Raw genomic sequence first — 19313 nt, 5'->3', positions numbered from 1 at the left:
ACCAGGCTCCTCCGCCCATGGGATTTTCCAGGCAAGCGTACTGGAGTGGGATGCCATTGAATGGTCTAGACCCATCTAAACAGACCTCTGGGGTGAAGACTGCTGTTGGCCTGAGTCTCAAATTCTCTTGACTGTCTAACCAGAAACAACTCCTTCCTGAAGCAGTTCTTAACAGTGGTTCTCAAATTTAAACGTCAAGAAATTCGGAGGAAGGAAATGACACAAAGAGATGAAAGCAGAAATAGAGATACAGATGTAGAGAACAAACTTATGAATACCAAGAAGAGGAAGAAAGGGATGGGGTGAATTGAGAGATTGGGATTGACATATATACACTACGATAAAGCAGATATCTAATGGAAACATACCATATAGCACAGGGAACTCTACTCAATGCTCTATGGTGATTTAAATGCAAAGGAAATCTTAAAAAGAGGGAATGTATGTATACATACAGCTTGTTCACTTTGCTGTACACAGAAATTAACACAACATTGCAAAGCAACTATACTGCAATAAAAATTTAAAAAAGAAAAAGAAATGACACATACCTGGCATGACTAAGAAGGTTTTAAGAACAAGAATGGATATTTTTCACACATCGTGCACTACCTGATACAATGTTCAACTATCAAGGTCTCCAGAAGAAACTGGAGGTAGTGAAATTGTTTTCCCTGATGATTCAATCAAATGACTGCCTTTTTTGGCAAGCTGTCAACTAATCAGTAACTCACTTAAGGAAAGAAAAACAATATTCACTCATTTCATGTTATCTGAATTTTACTTCTCCCTCCCTCCTTTCCTTTTCCCCTCCTGTGTTTATTAGAAAGTGAACTCAAAGTATTAATGTATTACAGGTTTCTCGTGCACACAAGTAAACAGTGTTGCTAATATTTAGCCATATATCCCTGAGTTATTGTTGGATATTAGCCATAAATATTCCCAGAGAAGGGAATAGCAACCCATTCCAGTATTCTTGTCTGGAGAATCCCATGGACAGGGAGCCTGGAGGGCTAGAGTCTATGAGGTTGCAAATAGTTAGACAATGACTGAAGTGACTTAGCTGGAGAAGGCAATGGCACCCTACTCCAGTACTCTTGCCTGGAAAATCCCATGGATGGAGGAGCCTGGTAGGCTGCAGTCCATGGGGTCGCCAAGAGTAGGACACGACTTCACTTTCACTTTCACTTTTCACTTTCATGCATTGGAGAAGGAAATGGCAACCCACTCCAGTGTTCCTGCCTGGAGAATCCCAGGGATGGTGGAGCCTGGTGAGCTGCTGTCTGTGGGGTCACACAGAGTCAGACACTGAAGCAACTTAGCAGCAGCAGCAGAAGAAGAAACACAGCACTCATGTACAGCCATAAACATTACTGAGGATTACCAAAACATCAAGATCACAGGCCCAAGCTCCAGAATTTTTCACTGAACAGGTCTATTTATGATAAAGCCCAGGAATCTGTATTTTTAGTTACAAGCAGGTGAAAATAATGCAGGAGGTCCTTTGCCCACTGTACTTTGAACTACCTAAGGATATTCCTGGGAGCACTGTCTCCACAGTCCTGGCCTGAGGACATCATCATAACCCAGAGGAGGGCTCAATTTTCCTTCTGAGCTACTGGAAGGAGTCTTGCTAATGCAGAAACCAGTTTGAGACCACAGTGTGGGACTCTGAGCAGGAGGGCAATCAATAAACAGCAGGAAAAGAACCTGACAAGGATTGTAAAGTTTAGATTAAGAAGTTTAGCAGAACCTATAGGCTCTGATCTTGCCAGATCTTCTGGAATCCTCCTTGTTATATCCTCAGATATCTCTTCAGCTGTTCTGCATCCCGGCTCAGCTGCTTCAGCTGGGTCCAACTCTTTGCAACCCCATGGACTGTAGCCCACCAGGCTCCTCTGTCCATGGGATTCTCCAGGCAAGAATACAGAGTGGGTTGCTATGCCCTCCTCCAGGGGGTTCTTCCTGACCCAGGGATTGAACCCGCTTCCCTTATGTTTCCTGTATTGGCCGGTGGGTTCTTTACCACTCCTAAATGCCTTTGGAGGATCCGTATGTTCCAGAGGTTCCAGGTTTCACCCTTCAACACCGGCCAGGTGGCTTCTAACAACCATGCAAGTGGAAGTTCTGCTCACAGTCAGTATGCTGGGCAGTGGGCAGCAACAGGCTGAAGGCTCACCCATTCTGCACAGTAAATGCAAGATTCAGGCTCCTGGGTTCTCTTCCCCACCCTTCCCCTCAGCTTCTCTGTCCCACCCATTCTTTGTCAGTCTCTACTTTCATAGGAATAAACAGGAGGGAAAAATAAAGTCCTTAGCTAGTGTGCTTGCCAGATTTTACTAGGAAAAAATCTTTCCAATGGGCTAAACAAAATGTGTAAGTTAACTTTAGTTTCATGTTTCCCAGGACAGCTGAGTTCTCAGAAAGTGGACACCCCAGACCGTCTCAGACATGAATCTGAGAACTTCATCCAAGACTAAGCAAATGGATTCATGTGGCCTTTGAAAGTAAAGGTCACAAAGTCCCTACACTGCAGGTCAAACACTTAAGTTCGATGAGAGGCTCCACAGACAAGTCTGGATATCTGGTTTCTTGGTCCAAAACTGATTAATGATGTGATAATACAATGAGAAAAAGTGCAAAAGGAAAAGAAGGAAGAAGGGGAGGGGAGGAGAGGCCAGATGCATCAATAAAACTACCTGCAGGCCAGAGGAGGCAGGAAAACCACAAGAGATATACAGAAGAATTTAAGTGAAGTGAATTTAAATAGTAGAGCTATAGAGGACTGGTGAGGTCTACAACCTCAAATAGCCCCACTGGAGGAGACCTCAGTATCACAGTTAATCTATCAGTACTGTCACTGCTGCTACAAATGACAGGACAATGATGGCCACCCCTGTGTGAGGCCTCCCTTGTTCAAGGCATCTTGCTGGACACGTCTCAAGTGTTAGCACATCACACACAGTGATGATCACAACAGTGACCCTGAAACATAAACCCCCTGATATTCATATACCTCCCTTTTTCTTCAAAATGGGATCCTATAGACATACAACCTTCCAGAATCATTGTTTTTCTACTTTAAAATTATTTTTTAATTAAATAAGTAAGAGTCAATTGGATCAGTTGCTCTACCTGCAATGCCTAATATTTTGGGAATCACTTGACCTCGAGCTACTTAAACAATGAAAAAGGCATGTGTATGGGAGGTGGAGGGCATGGGGTACTTTCTTGGTTTTATTTTGCTTGTTTGATGGTTTGGGGTTGTTGTTGTTTAAGAAAGTGAGTGGAAAGGCAAAAGTTACATCTGATTCCCAACTGTGTGTCATCAGACCCAAAGGACATATGTATATCTATAACTGTAAATATGTAACATAACATCCAAAAGTCTTATAAGGGAGTCTTATTAAAGAGGTGGGAAAAAATATATATGAATTGATTGTTATTGGATTGATTACCTGGTTTGACTCCTAGCTCAGGAAGAACCACTGGAGAAGGGATAGGCTACCCACTCCAATATTCTTGGGCTTCCCTTGTGGCTCAGCTGGTAAAGAATCCACTTGCAATGCTGGAGACCTGGGTGCGATCCTTGGGTTGGGAAGATAGCCTGGAGAAGGGAAAAGCTACCCACTCCAGTATTCTGGCCTGGAGAATTCCATGGACTGTATATCCATAGCATCACAAAGGGTCGGACATGACTGAGTGACTTTTGCTTTCATAGGCTCCCCTGGTGGTGATAGTGGCAAAGAACCCGCTTGCAAATGCAGGAGACATGAGAGACGTGGGTTCAATCCCTGTGTCAGGAAGATTCCTTGGGGGAGGGTATGGCAACCCAGTTCAGTATTCTTGCCTAGAGAATCCTATGGACAGAGGAGCCTGATGAGCTAACATCTGTAAGGTCACAAAGAGTTGAACGAGACTGAAGCAACTTAGCACTCATGCAACAATACCAGAAGAATGAGCTTGCATCTTTCTTTTTCTTTGATCTTTTGTTGATCCTACTGTGTTTTGGTGTTTCTTCTCTGGTTTTCTGTGTACCTTTGTATGTGCTTCGTTGGTTGACACTTATATTTGTTTATATGACGACTTGATGTGTGCATTTTCTGTGTATGTTTCTTGGTGCCTCAGTATTTTTAATTTATTGCTTCTCTTTGCTGTTTCATGTTTCTATTTTTTTCTTTAATGTTTCTCTTTACACTTTTCCACTTTTAACTTTTCTATTGCATTTTGTCCCTCAAGTATACCATAAATTTAATTATATCCTTCATTATGCCTCATACATTTTCATAGGAACATACATTCATGCATTTATATTAAAAATAGGCTGAACTTTATTTTTAAAAGATTTATTTGAGGGGATAAAAAGAGTTTTCTTTTTTTCTCACTTGATTCTGGCTAATAGTTTTTATGATTCAGGGCTTTTGATTTATTAAAACAAAATGGCCTATTCATGACCTAAGTGTTCTAGATTCCAATCAAAGGATATATAGAAAAAGAATGTGTAAAAGGAAGATAAAAATGATAAGTTGAAAATTCACCACAAAGCATATTTGTATTGGGTTGACCAAAAGTTTGTTCAAATTTTTTGGCCAATGCAATACTTCACCTACTTCTCATATAGACAAAGAAATGTGCAAAAATAAAATACAAGTTAATCACTTCTAACAGGTTTGCTATCTTCTTTATCACTATACGGGTGATACATAGTGGCTCAGATGGTAAAGAATCCGTCTGCAATGCGGGAGACCTGAGTTAAATCCCTGGGTTGGGAAGATCCCCGGGAGAAGGGCATGACAATCCACTCCAGTACTCTTGCCTGGAGGATCTCCATGAACAGAGGGGCCTGGTGGGCTGCAATCCATGGGGTCACAAAGAGTCGGACACAACTGAGCCACTAAGCACACAGCACTATACAAATTTAAAAAATACTAATAGGAACCAGTTTACATAAATTTATCATTACTATGCTCAGGCACAGTTAAATGACAAAATAATGCCAGATTAACTAGGAAAAGCATGCTTCTGAGTTAAAAAAAAATGCTTCCTAGAAAAATATGCTTCAATTAATGTGAAGGCTGTATTTAGAAAACTGTGAAGCAAAATAAAATTGATTCATAGTCTAACACTACTGTCTTATTTTAACTCTTTCCTATTTCCCAAACCCCATCAATAATTATAAGCCTTTAAGATATGAAATTGTTAAAGAGGTGTATCTTTTAGAGATTATTAGAAATAAGAGTTGAAGGGATAAATTATTTGACATAGATTTTTAAAGCCAAAAGATTATATTTTCATTGAACTGAATATCAGAATATTAGCAAAATGAACATTTCTAGTGAAACTTCGTGGGGTATGGAGCACAGAGATACAAGTCTTACTTTTATTTCTGAAATGCAAAAAAAAAAAAAAAAAAAAGAATGTGACTCAGGGGTTATGAATGGTATACTACTTCATATCACTTATCCTCTCCCTGGGTTATGGGCAAGTGTTTACAAATCCTATCTGTCAAGAGGGAAGCAGATAATTGTATCACTGAGGGCAGCAGTAACTGTAGGTAAACTCTCAGCTATCAACACTTTTGGATCTATATTTTGAATCACAGGACGATTCTGAGAGCCCCTGTGATTGTGTTAACATCAGACAGTGTTTTTCTATTTTCTTCCTGAGTGAAAAAAAAAGACATTGGGTTACTCATTAGAAATACTATGTGCATTTTTCCTCCCTTCCGTATGATAAAGTAAAACATTGGAATTGATATAACTCGGGGCATGGCCTTTCTCTGAAGACCTGATGCATAGTTAATAACATATGGAAAGGAATTTAATCCTCAGATCTCTAAAAAGCTATAAAGAGCCTAGATCACTTTTCCATGTACAAGCTTGGTTTTAGAAGCATACAAAGCTCATTTTGGAGTTGAATAGGAAAGTCTGTGACATATAGCACAGAGTCTGATTCTAACAGATGGATTTTTCTTGAAATAACTTCATTAGTTAATCACTTTTTTTACATATACTTTTTCTAGCTAATTGGTATAACTGCCAGCTGGAGCTGTTAAGAAACCTCCAAAGAAACTGGTAGGTAAGGAGAACACTGGCTAATTTCACCAATTCTAGGATTAAACTTCTACTAATTTCATACTAACCAGTATGTACTTTAAAAGTAAAATCTTCTTCATAATTTTTTCCACCTTTTTGCAAAAAGCTTACTAGATCTATGTTTAAACCAAATCAATCATTTGGAGTTGAAGACATGACAAAAAGACAAGATACCAAAGTTGAGCCCCACAGGTCAACAGGTGTCCAAAATGCTACTGGGAAGAGCAGAGAAATAGCTCCAGAAAGAATGAAGAGGCTGGGCCAAAGTGGAAACAACCCTCAGTGAATGTGTCTGGTAGTAAGAAGTTAATGTTTTCATAAATCTTTCTGATTAAAGAGGAAACAGATAAAAGTTGCTTATAACCACTAATGAATATTAATTATCTATGGAATTGTATCACCATCTTCATCAGACATGCTGAAGAGTTCTTTTCCTTTAAAGAAGTTTCTCAGTGTAACTGCATGAATGCCTGTGTGCTCAGTCACTCAGTCCTGACCCCAGGAACTGCAGCCTGCCAGACTCCTCTATCCAAGGAATTTTCCAGGTGAGAGCAGTGGAGTGGGTTGCCATTTCCTACTCCAGGGGATCTTCCCGATCAAAACTATGTCTCCTACGTTGGCTGGTGGATTCTTTAGGAATCCTGTGATGGAATCAATTGAGATGTAAATGATTAATTTTCAGCTTAGGTGCCCTAAGACATTTTTAAATAAAGGAAAACAGTGTAATTTAATGAAATGAACATTGAGAAAACTGGGATCTGTTTTGACTTTACAATATCTTTAGGTAGCGATTTGGATCTCACAAAAGGATTAGTCATTCAGATAGAGACAATCCCCAGTCTTTGAAATTCAGTGGTAAATATCATGTTCCCCACCTATTTATCATTAACAATCTTTCTGTAATTTATGTGTTGATAGATCTAGGAAAAGTACCATAGGAATAAGATGCTAATTACCAAGGGCTTTAAAAGGGAAACAGCAAGCCTAGTCCAGTTTAGCAGGAAGGTAGGTATGTAGCAACATGGAGTATGCGGAGAGAATAACTTGTTGTTTTTTAAAAAAGTAATAATTCTATTCAAACTGCTCTCTTTCCAGTAAAGGCTTTCTAATACAGATTTGGTTAAGCAGGTTTTTAATATAAGGTAATTTTAACACTTACCAATGCCATGTTTGAATGTATAATTTCCTGCCAAATCAAGACATACCTAAAAATTTTTATACTAATATGTTTTCTTTGTTAGATTTCCAGGGGTCACTTAAGAATTGAGATCTTACACTTTATTTTAAATTTAAAACCGATTCCTCTTTTTAATCTGTCATGTCGTGCAGACCGCCACGTTCAGTTCTTTCAGAACACACTAGGTCCTTTTTTGTTTTGGCGGCTTAAAAAAATGACACAAATTTACTACTTCGAAATTCTAGAAGACAGAAGTCTGAAACGCGTTTCACATGATTGAAATCAAGCCTGTCGGCTGGGCTCCCGTTCTTTCTGAAAGTCTAGGAGAGAACGGGTTCCCTGGACTCTTCAACGTTCTAGAGGTTTCCTGATTTCTTGGCTCACAGCCCCCTCCCCCATCCTCAAAACCCGCATGTTCATCTCTCTGACTCAGACGGCCCTGCCTCTGTCTTTCACTTTTAAGGACCTGTAAGAAGGCAGTATTTCCTTTGATATGGTGAAAATAAAATCACGCATCTTGAGCTTTCAACTAAAAAGACCAAAGCTCACTATGTTGCTGTGTCGCTAAGTCCCGTCCTCTGCGACCCCCCTGGACTGTAGCCCATCAGACTCTGTTCATGGGCTTTCCCGGGCATGAATACTGGAGTGGGTTGCCATTTCCTTCTCCAGGGGCTCTTCCCGACCCAGGGATCAAACCCAAGTCTCCTGCATTTGCAGTCGGATTCTTTACCACTGAGCCACCTGGGAAGCCGCCACAAGTTCACATACCACGTGCCTTATCTGTACATCAAGGGCTTCCTTGCACTCAAGTCACAAAGGACAGTGTCTGTGCACTTACTCTCTGCAGGTTCTTTAGAGCGGCGGCCGCTGGACGACTTCCTCAGCAGGCTGCGCCCCGAGGTAAAGAGGCTGGTTAACTCTTCCAAAGGACTCGTGGGGGTTCTGGACCGGGAGCCGCTCGGAGCCGAGCCGTAGGTATTGACCGCGGCGTTGACCATCTTGCTTCCGTCTGACACCGGTCTGGGGGTGGAGTGAGGCACTGATGGCGAGCTCCTGGAGAGGCTGCCCGAATGCACGGCGTCGTAGGGCGGGGGCCTTTTGAGGCTGAGCGGGGTCAGGGACCTGCCCATGCTGACAGGCGATGGGGAAGCGGAGTGACTTTTGGGGTAGCCGTGCGGAGACTGCGTTCGGTACAGAGTGGAGGGCGGGGGAGGGGACGAGGAGAGCACGGAGGCGGCGGGAACCGGCCCCAGGGCTCCAGCCTGGTCTTTCTCCAGTTTGGCGTGGCCGGAGGCATGCGATGGCAAGGAGGATGGAGAGGCCCCGGCCTGCTGTTTCATATAAGACACGTTTTCCAACACTGGAAGCTTGGTGACCTCCAGAGGGGTAAGCGGAGACTCATCCGAGTTGGGCGAGCACTGCACCGGGGCCGGGGGGAACACCAGCAGCGGGGGTCTATGAGACAGCAGGTTGGGAAAGGGCGGGGGGATGTCACAGAGCAAACCCTTTGGAGTACATGGCACTGAGGACTTGGCCAAGTCCAGGTCAGGCACCGTGGGAGTAGCACACTGCGAAGAACAGCTGTGATGGTCGAGGTCACATTTTGAGTCTTGGCCTAGATCGTCAAAAATGGGGTATTTCATTTCTTCGTAGACGGCCTCACTCTGGTCCTCATCGTCCTTCCGGAAGTCTCTGAGAATGTTCCCCACCATCTCAATGTACACGGGCTCTTCCTCCTCGGGGTCCCCTGTGGGACTGCTGACCTGGCAGAGCGAGGAGTCCCGCGGGAGCGAGGTCCTCCTGGGTCCGTGCTTTTTGATATACGTTTCGTCAAAAGATGTGCTGAGCTGAGTGTTTGGGTTCCGTTTTGGTTTGGGAGGAGGAATCTTCTTTGAATATTCATCACTGTGGGGTCTTGGTTTGGTTGACACTAAAAGAAGAAGAAGAAGAAAAAAAGCAGTGAAACAGATGATTACAATAGTAAAACTTTCAGATATGACTTGAAGGTGGCTTTCCTACTCTATTGAGAAGGAAATGGCAACCCACTCCAGTATTCTTGCCTGGAGAATCCCATGGATGGAGGAGCCTGGCGGGCTACAGTCCATGGGGTCACAAAAAGTCAGACACCACTGAGCTGCTAACACTTTACTACTCTAAAGGTTTGAGGGAAGGGGTAACGTGAATCATTTCTAGATGGAGGCATAGACTAAAACTCCAACAGAAATCAAACATTTCAATATTTAGAAAAACATGTTGTGAAAACCGTAGTAATATTTATCTTCAAATTAATATTAATAATCCAACACTGATAAATGCATTAAGGCCAGAACTCTTCACCACTGTCTTAGAATTTCTAAATAAAAACTTTCAGATGACACAAATTGGATAAAAACAATCACATATTTGATAAAAATCAACCTCCACCAATTAAGCAACAAAGAAACTTAAGGAAAAAAACCAACAAACAGAGTTTCTGTTAGAACAAATGGTTATAATAACACCATGGGGACTGTGCCCTTTTAATGATATGGCTATTACACATGATCACATCTTGCTTTCATTTGGGATAAAAATGTTCCAGCCTGCTAGACTTAATCTCTGTCTTGGTTCAGACAAATAACTTTTATACAGATGGGGCTGATACATCAGGGAAAATTGATGTGAACATCTTATGAGGCTAGACAAGTTAATCTCCAAATCTCCAGGTAGTGTTGATTATGGGGTATTCTGTTTTTGTTCAGAAGGTCTCTCATGATATCCTAAATGCTGTCTTAGAATGAATTTATTGCCCTGACACATCAGAAGCCCCTAGAGAGTTTTACAAGAAAATAATCCAGAGAATGATGTGCAAGCTTCAAGAAGAAGTTCTGGAAACTCACAATAGACGTACATAAATACATTCCACAGCCTGCTGGAAGTCCTCCTTGTAATGGAGCATAAACTTTTGGCTCCATCCAGGAGGGCCAAACAGGCAATGTGTCTATGACTGCAATCAATTGTGTCCCATGCAGGGAAGGTACTGAAGTCTTGTTATTATCTCATTATTGCATTGTGCTGATACATAATTACAATGATTATCATTTTTACCCAGTGTGGCAGAATGTAGTTCATTGTGGTAAGTGATAGCATACAATGTAAGTTGACAGTGTAGTTTATAGGTATAAAACTATGAGAAAAGAGCAGACTTCTCTATAATTTGCAGCTTGAAGGAAGAGGAGGTCTCAAGGCACAAAGCAGGAAATACCCCAGATTTCCTTAGTTTTGTTTTTCAATTAGTATAACTTATGACACAGAAAGTCTTCTAAAACTTACTGTAGGAGAATCAAGTGCTTGAAGTTTATTTATGTGGCTTCCAGAAACATCAATCATACCTTCTGAGAAAGAGAACCCATCAAATACTCTAGCAGTGGCTATATTGATCACTTCTTTTCTAGGTCATTCCTGCTTTCAAACATTCTGCTCCATTGTTCCCATGATGATTTTTTTTCACTCACTACAATCAAACAGCTTGTTGAAGGGAAGTTTCTTACTATTACGTAGACTTTTCCTTTAACTTACAGTAGGAAAAAACTAGATGCCATTTCCAGGGGGGTGATACAGCAGTAGAGCCTTTTCATGTCAAATAAGAAAAGTCTAGGGACATAATGGGATGAAAACGACCCAGAAGATTCTTTAGGCAGGACTCAGAGTGACTAATAGTTCCTCTCTGTATCTCCTACTGGTAATACATTTTTATTGGTTTTGAAATCTACCATGCATGTCCACTTTATATGATTTGAATAAATCATCAAGTCATATAAAAAAATCTGGGCCCAAATAAAGTAAAACCATAAATTAATGAGTAAGATTGACTTTGAATTGGAAGGGACTTTGAAAGAGCCAAGAATTAAAAGTCCACCCAGGCTATCTTCTGTAGCTTGTTTCTTTCCACCTCAGCTTGTCATCCTAGACTGCGTAACTCACCCTCTAGGAATACTTGCCACTGAGTATGGAGTTATAGGAATTGAATGACATGGGAAGTAGCAAGTCATTCTGTAAATTGAGGGTTAATCTAAAGTTAGGAATGAATGTGTGTCCATGAGATGGGTAACTTCATGATTTGAGAATTATCATACTTAGAATAAGACTTTCATTTTTCTGATTCCTAAATTATAATTCACTGCTGATTTGTTTGTTTTTTTTTTTTTTTACCTTCCTGTAAATTGTAATACCAGCATAGACCTGGGTAGTTGTATGGAGAGAATTAACAGGACAAGCAGAACACAAGCATCTACTGAGCCCAGACCTAAGTAGAAACACTGCATTGAGGGAAGACTACAGCCCAGGATTCCCAGGAACCTAGAGGTCAGGGTAGAGCTGAAAGTGACATGATATTCCGGGAAGTGGAAGCATCAGTCTCTTCCCTGGAACCAGCATCCCTCTTCCCATATAGAGTAGAATGTGGCCTTTGGAACAGGCAAGATCAATGCTTGGGTTGCACTCAAAATATAAGCAAATGACACTAGTTTTGTTTGCCAAAATAAACAGAAAAAAATGAAATAAAATAAAGACCCACCATATCTATGAAATAATGGAAGAAAGAAAAAGATTCTATTCTATAACACACATAGTTAGAATAAAGATAACTGTTCATTATGAGGGCTTCCCAGGTGGCTCAGTGATAAATGATCCACCTACTAATGCAGGAAATGTGGGTTGATCCCTGGGTCAAAAGATGCTCTGGAGAAGGAAATGGCAACTCACTCCAGTATTCTTGCCTGGGAAGTCCCATGGACAGAAGAGCCTGGAGGACTGCACTTCATGGGGTCTCAAAAGAGTCAGACATGACTTAGCGACTAAAAAAGTTCATTACGAAGGAATTTAGATAATTTATTTGTACTGTGAGGACAACTTTAATACCAAACCAAGTACAGATATTATCTGACAAGGGGAATTATATATGAGACTCGTGATGAATCTAAGGTAATCAAAATTGACAGTTGCTATGGACTGAATTCTGTCCCCGACAAATTATTTCCTTGAAATCCTAACGTCCAATGTGATGTTACTTGGAGGGAGATCCTTTAGTGATAATTAGGTCATGAAGTCGTGAGGGCTGGGTCCTCCTGATGGAAGAGATTAGTGACCTTATAAGAAGCATCATCAGAGAGCATTTTCATTGTCTCATTCTCTTCACCATGTGAGGACACAGTGAAAAGATTGCCAGCTGCTAGGAAGGAAGAGGGACATGGCAACCCACTCCAGTGTTCTTGCCTGGAGAATCCCAGGGACGAGGGAGCCTGGTGGGCTGCCGTCTATGGGGTCGCACAGAGTTGGACACGACTGAAGTGACTTAGCAGCAGCAGCAGCAGGCAGAAAGAGTATTCTCAGCAGAAACAATGTTAGTACCTTGATCTTGGACATCTGCCCTCAAGAACTATGAGAAAATAAATATCTGCTGTTTAAGTCACCTAGTCCATGGAATTTTGTTATGTCAACTTGAGATGACTTAGACGACAGAATACTGATTAAACCTAGATCTGATAGACAGAGTGCCTGATGAACTATGGATGGAAGTTCGTGACATTGTACAGGAGACAGGAAGCAAGACCATCCCCAAGAAAAAGAAATGCAAAAAAGCAAAATGGTTGTCTGAGGAGGGCTTACAAATAGCTGTGAAAAGAAGGGAAGTAAAAAGCAAAGTAGAAAAGCAAAGGTATACCCATTTGAATGCAGAGTTCCAAAGAATAGCAAGGAGACACAAGAAAGCCTTCCTCAGCAATCAATGCAAAGAAATAGAGGAAAACAATAGAATGGGAAAGACTAGAGATCTCTTCAAGAAAATTAGAGACACCAAGGGCACATTTCATGCAAATATGGGCTCGATAAAGGACAGATGATAGGGACCTAACAGAAGCAGAAGATATTAAGAAGAGGTGGCAAGAATACACGGAAGAACTGTACAAAAAAGATCTTCACGACCCAGATAATCACGGTGGTGTGATCACTCACCTAGAGCCAGACATCCTGGAAGGTGAAGTCAAGTGGGCCTTAGGAAGCATCACTACGAACAAAGCTAGTGGAGGTAATGGAATTCCAGTGGAGCTATTTCAAATCCTGAAAGAGGATGCTGTGAAAGTGCTGCACTCAATACCTGAGCAAATTTGGAAAACTCAGCAGTGGCCACAGGACTTGAAAAGGTCAGTTTTCATTCCAATCCCAAAGAAAGGCAATGCCAAAGAATGCTCAGACTACTGCACAATTGCACTCATCTCACACGCTAGTAAAGTGATGCTTAAAATTCTCCAAGCCAGGCTTCAGCAATACGTGAACCGTGAACTTCCAGATGTTCAAGCTGGTTTTAGAAAAGGCAGAGGAACCAGTATCAAATTGCCGACATCTGCTGGATCATGGAAAAAGCAAGAGAGTTCCAAAAAACATCTATTTCTGCTTTATTGACTATTCCAAAGCCTTTGACTGTGTGGATCACAACAAACTGTGGAAAATTCTGAAAGAGATGGGAATACCAGACCACCTGACCTGCCTCTTGAGAAACCTGGATGCAGGTCAGGAAGCAACAGTTAGAACTGCACATAGAACAACAGACTGGTTCCAAATAGGAAAAGGAGTATGTCAAGGCTGTATATTGTCACCCAGCTTATTTAACTTCTATGCAGAGTACATCATGAGAAACGCTGGGCTGGAAGAAGCCCAAGCTGGAATCAAGGTTGCCGGGAAAAATATCAATAACTTCAGGTATGTAGATGACACCACCTTTATGGCAAAAAGTGAAGAAGAACTAAAAAGCCTGTTGATGAAAGTGAAAGAGGAGAGTGAAAAAGTTGGCTTAAAGCTCAACATTCAGAAAACGAAGATCATGGCATCCGGTCCAATCACTTCATGGCAAATAGATGGGGAAACAGTGGAAACAGTGGCTGACTTTATTTTCCTGGGCTCCAAAATCACTGCAGATGGTGATTGCAGCCGTGAAATTAACAGACACTTACTCCTTGGAAGGAGTGTTATGACCAACCTAGACAGCATATTGAAAAGCAGAGACATTACTTTGTCAACAAAGGTCCATCTAGTCAAGGCTATGGTTTTTCCAGTGGTCATGTATGGATGTGAGAGTTGGACTGTGAAGAAAGCTGTGCGCAGCAGAATTGATGCTTTTGGAACTGTGGTGTTGGAGAAGACTCTTGAGAGTCCCTTGGACTGCAAGGAGATCCAACCAGTCTATCCTTAAGGAGATCAGTCCTGGGTGTTCATTAGAAGGACTGATGTTGAAGCTGAAACTCCAATACTTTGGCCACCTGATGCGAAGAGCTGACTCATTTGAGAAGACCCTGACTCTGGGAAAGATTGAGGGCAAGAGGAGAAGGGGACGACAGAGGATGAGATGTTTGGATGGCATCACCAATTCAATGGACATGGGTTTGGGTGGACTCCTGGTGTTGGTGATGGACAGGGAGGCCTGGTGTGCTGCAGTTCACAGGGTCGCAAAGAGTTGGACATGACTGAGCAACTGAATTGATTGATTGAATGAAACACCCTATAAAGTCAAGCACCCACTCTTTCATCTTCTGGCATTGTAATACTTTAACAAGCTTTGTTACTTTAAGAATTACTATAACTCTTTCCCAGTCTTTTGGGCTTCCTTCGTACCTCAGTTGGTATTCTTTACCAATTTGCCTGCAATCCAGGAGACCCGAATTCAATACCTAGGTCAGGAAGATCCTCTGGAGAAGGATATGGCCACCCACTCCAGTATTCTTGCCTGGAGAATTCTTTTGGATGCAATTTGGACCTTCCCTTGCCCGATACTCCTCAACCACTGAAGCCACATTAGAGAGCATATTATAGCTGAATACAGAGATGCTGATCTAAGGTACCTACCCAGGAGCATCCTTCCCTGCCCACTGCCTGTTATTCTGGTTCTTCTCTATCTGATAATCCAACCTCTGATTTATGCCAAGGCACATGTCATGCTATTTAATGAGACCCACTTTCTAGATATTCTTTGTTTTCTGTTGTTGCTTCCTGTGGCTTATAGACGCTCTGCTCCACTGGGTTGGGTGTGTTCTCCTGCCCGTCATCGAAAGCAATTCTCCAGCCATCCTTGCCCAGATAATCCTTCATTATCTGGACAAGCTTCTTCCCTCCCCCTTTCCTTGTGTGGTGAAAGAGCCTAAGGCAAGCAGATTCATATAATTCAAGCACGCTTTATTTCCTGCTCCTCTTCCTTTGTTTGATTCAAATCAAGATGAGAGTATTGAGGATTATTTAGTGAGTAAAGCAATAAGTAAACTACAGCCAATGAGGATGAACAAATAGATTCATTGCTTCAATTTCAGGAGACTTTTATTCCAGGCAATGTCTGGTTCCCATTGCACACCGCACCCCCCCACCCCTTACACATCATGATTCTCTCTGAAAAGTCAGAAGAGGGAATGATTTCATCTCTAATGAACTGATTTTTCTCTGCATTTGCAACTTATCATTTGGTTTCACCTTATTCCAAGTATTGAGTAAATAATTCATTGAGCAATGAATTTTGTTTCAGCTGTCATATATGCTTTGTTTGTTTGCTTACCCAAAGAAGGAAAAGACTGAAATTTTTAGCAGCATTGTCCTACGATTCATTCTAGTTTAACATCACTCTAGAGAACTAAAAATTAACTAAAAATTCATGTTTAAAAATTATTTCTTTAGAAGGGGTTTAAAAATAGTCTTACTCTACATACATAGATGATGAAATTCTACTAATAATTGTTCATAAAAATTGCATTGAAGATTCCAACATTTAACCTAATTCAACCATAATAAAAAGGTGACTTTTATTGCACTTGAATGAATTGTAAATTATTTCTAATAAGACCAAAGATAGAAGCAGTAATCCCTGTTCAGCTCCAGAACACAAACTTTATGCTTAAAATAGTATAATGACAGTAGCATTGAATAAGCAGAAAGTGACATTTTTGAAATGAAATATCTGAGCACAAAGATTATGTATGGCTTTCAGTCATGCCCAAATGATCTGTCTTTCACAGTTAATTTTGGAAATTCACCATGTCCCTTGTCAAACTATCCTTCTGAAATATTTTCCCTTATTAAAGAAAGAGTAATGAATAACCAGACTTCAGTGTCTATGCATGTTCTTGATGCAAGAAGTGAGAAAAGAGACAACACAGGTGAGTATCTCCCCTGATGAAAAGTCCCTTTGATCACAGATTCCCAGAATTTGAAAGGGTCTTAGAGATTATCCAACCCAAACTTCATATACTACTGATGAAGAAATATAAATTCCTTATCAACTACTTAAAAAAATCTCAAACTCAATACAATATTTTATACCTTTTAAAACAAAGGAAAAGAAAAAGGGAAAAAAACTCTAAAATTCATTATTTTGTCTATGATAAAAAGTATTACTTAGAAAGGTCGTCCTCACCCATGCTATAATGGCACTATTATGTGGTTTGGTTATAGAGGTATACTTAAATAGCTCTGGCTACAGAATTATATTTAAATGGGTCATTCAAACTGGGAAATGAGTGTCCAGTGAACAGAAGTTATGGCCAAATTACAAAATACTGAACTGGCTGATTCTAGATGGTGAGAGACACATTTCCCACTTTCAGCAGAATTCTGCTCACAATAACTCTCTTTTCACAACTCAGAATTTCAGAAGTTTTAAGAATATTTTTGTGTTCACAGTCACAACCCCCATAATAGCATCCACAAAATTGTTCTTTCTTATTTTGTTTTATTTTTTTAAATGAAGGTGTTTATAAAGGGATGGGAGTTACAAATACTCTTGTTTTGTTTACAGTAGGACCAAGAAAGTGTGAAAGTATACAAAAAGGATCAGATTTAGAATTGTAGTATTTGTGCTATTTGTACCATCCTAAATCTGCCAACAATGAAAACACAAGACTCAGATCAAAGTTTGGATTGAAACAGTGTAAGATGTGGAACTGGCTCACCATTATGGTCTTAAAGTTGAGTGTGACTGAGAGTCTTGGCTTAAATTAGATACAGGGCATTTCTTGAGAACAAAGAAAGATGACTCAGAGGGAAGAGTTAAGAGCTTAGAGAGAAAAATTACAGAACCCAAACTGGGGAGCAGAACTGATCTCTAATCAATAAATTCTCCTGGAGACATCACTTTGCTGACAAAGGTCCATCTAGACAAAGCTATGGTTTTTCCAGTAGTCATATATGGATGTGAGAGTTTGACCATATGAAGGCTGAGTGCCAAAGAACTGATGCTTTCAAATTGTGGAGCTGGAGAAGACTCTTAGAAACCCCCGGACTGCAAGGATATCAAACCAGTCAATCATAAAGGAAATCAACCATGAATATTCATTGGAAGGACTGATATTGAAGCTGAAGCTCCAATACTTTCTCTACCTGATGTGAAGAACCCACTCATTGGAAATGATCCTGATGCTCGGGGAGACTAAAGGCAAAAGGAGAAGGAGGACAGCAAAGGATGAGAGTATCACTGATGCTATGGACATGAATTTGAGCAAACTCTGAGAGACAGTGAAGGAGAGAGGAGCTTAGCATGCTGCAGTCCACAGAGTCAAAGAGTAGGATACAACTTAGTGACTGAATAACAAGAATAGGAAGAACTGTTTAGTTCAGTTCAGTCGCTCAGTCGTGTCCGACTCTTTGCGACCCCATGAATTGCAGCACGCCAGGCCTGCTTGTCCATCACCAACTCCTGCAGTTCACTCAGACTCGCATCCATTGAGTCAGTGATGCCATCCAGCCATCTCATCCTCTGTCGTCCCCTTCTTCTCCTGCCCCCAATCCCTTCCAGCATCAGAGTCTTTTCCAATGAGTCAACTCTTCACATGAGGTGGCCAAAGTACTGGAGTTTCCACTTTAGCATCATTCCTTCCAAAGAAATCCCAGGGTTGATCTCCTTCAGAATGGACTGGCTGGATCTCCTTGCAGTCCAAGGGACTCTCAAGAGTCTTCTCCAACACCACATTTCAAACGCATCAATTCTTCACCGCTCAGCCTTCTTCACAGTCCAACTCTCACATCCATACATGACCACTGGAATAAACATAGCCTTGACTAGACGGACCTTAGTCGGCAAAATAATGTCTCTGCTTTTGAATATACTATCTAGGCTGCTCATAACTTTTCTTCCAAGGAGTAAGCATCTTTTTACTTCATGGCTGCAATCACCATCTGCAGTGATTTTGGAGCCCCAAAGAATAAAGTCTGACACTGTTTCCACTATTTCCCCATCTATTTCCCATGAAGTGATGGGACCATGGGAATACCAGACCACCTAACCTGCCTCTTGAGAAATCTGTATGCAGGCCAGGAAGCAACAGTTAGAACTGGACATGGAACAACAGACTGGTTCCAAAGAGGAAAAGGAGTACGTCAAGGCTGTATATTGTCACCCTGCTTATTTAACTTATATGCAGAGTACATCATGAGAAATGCTGGACTGGAAGAAACACAAGCTGGAATCAGGACTGCTGGGAGAAATATCAATAACCTCAGATATGCAGATGACACCACCCTTATGGCAGAAAGTGAAGAGGAGCTAAAAAGCCTCTTGATGAAAGTAAAAGAGGAGAGTGAAAAAGTTGGCTTAAAGCTCAGCATTCAGAAAACGAAGATCATGGCATCCGGTCCCATCACTCCATGGGAAATAGATGGAGAAACAGTGGAAACTGTCAGACTTTATTTTTGGGGGCTCCAAAATCACTGCAGATGGTGATTGCAGTCATGAAATTAAAAGACGCTTACTCCTTGGAAGAAAAGTTATGAGCAACCTAGATAACATATTCAAAAACAGAGACATTACTTTGCCAACTAAGGTCTGTCTAGTCAAGGCTATGGTTTTTCCTATGGTCATGTATGGATGTGAGAGTTGGACTGTGAAGAAGGCTGAGCGGTGAAGAATTGATGCGTTTGAACTGTGGTGTTGGAGAAGACCCTTGAGAGTCCCTTGGACTGCAAGGAGATCCAACAAGTCCCTTCTGAAGGAAATCAACCCTGGGATTTCTTTGGAAGGAATGATGCTAAAGTGG

The 19313-nt window shown here is 41.2% G+C and overlaps 1 protein-coding gene across 1 annotated transcript in view; it reads right to left on the bottom strand.

Moving 5' to 3' along the window:
* The window catches only part of NYAP2 (neuronal tyrosine-phosphorylated phosphoinositide-3-kinase adaptor 2), a 296115-nt gene that overhangs the window by 107997 nt on the left and 168805 nt on the right, over window positions 1-19313 (bottom strand). The window contains exon 3 of the mRNA XM_068966983.1: window positions 8111-9202. Within this exon, the coding sequence (XP_068823084.1) occupies window positions 8111-9202 (1092 nt within the window). The remainder of the gene's footprint in view (window positions 1-8110; window positions 9203-19313) is intronic.

The sequence above is a fragment of the Capricornis sumatraensis genome, chromosome 3, assembly GCF_032405125.1.
Source record: "Capricornis sumatraensis isolate serow.1 chromosome 3, serow.2, whole genome shotgun sequence".
NCBI classification, from domain to species: domain Eukaryota; kingdom Metazoa; phylum Chordata; class Mammalia; order Artiodactyla; family Bovidae; genus Capricornis; species Capricornis sumatraensis.
Note: the sequence above shows the minus strand (reverse complement) of the source record. Positions and strands in the feature narration are given on the sequence as shown.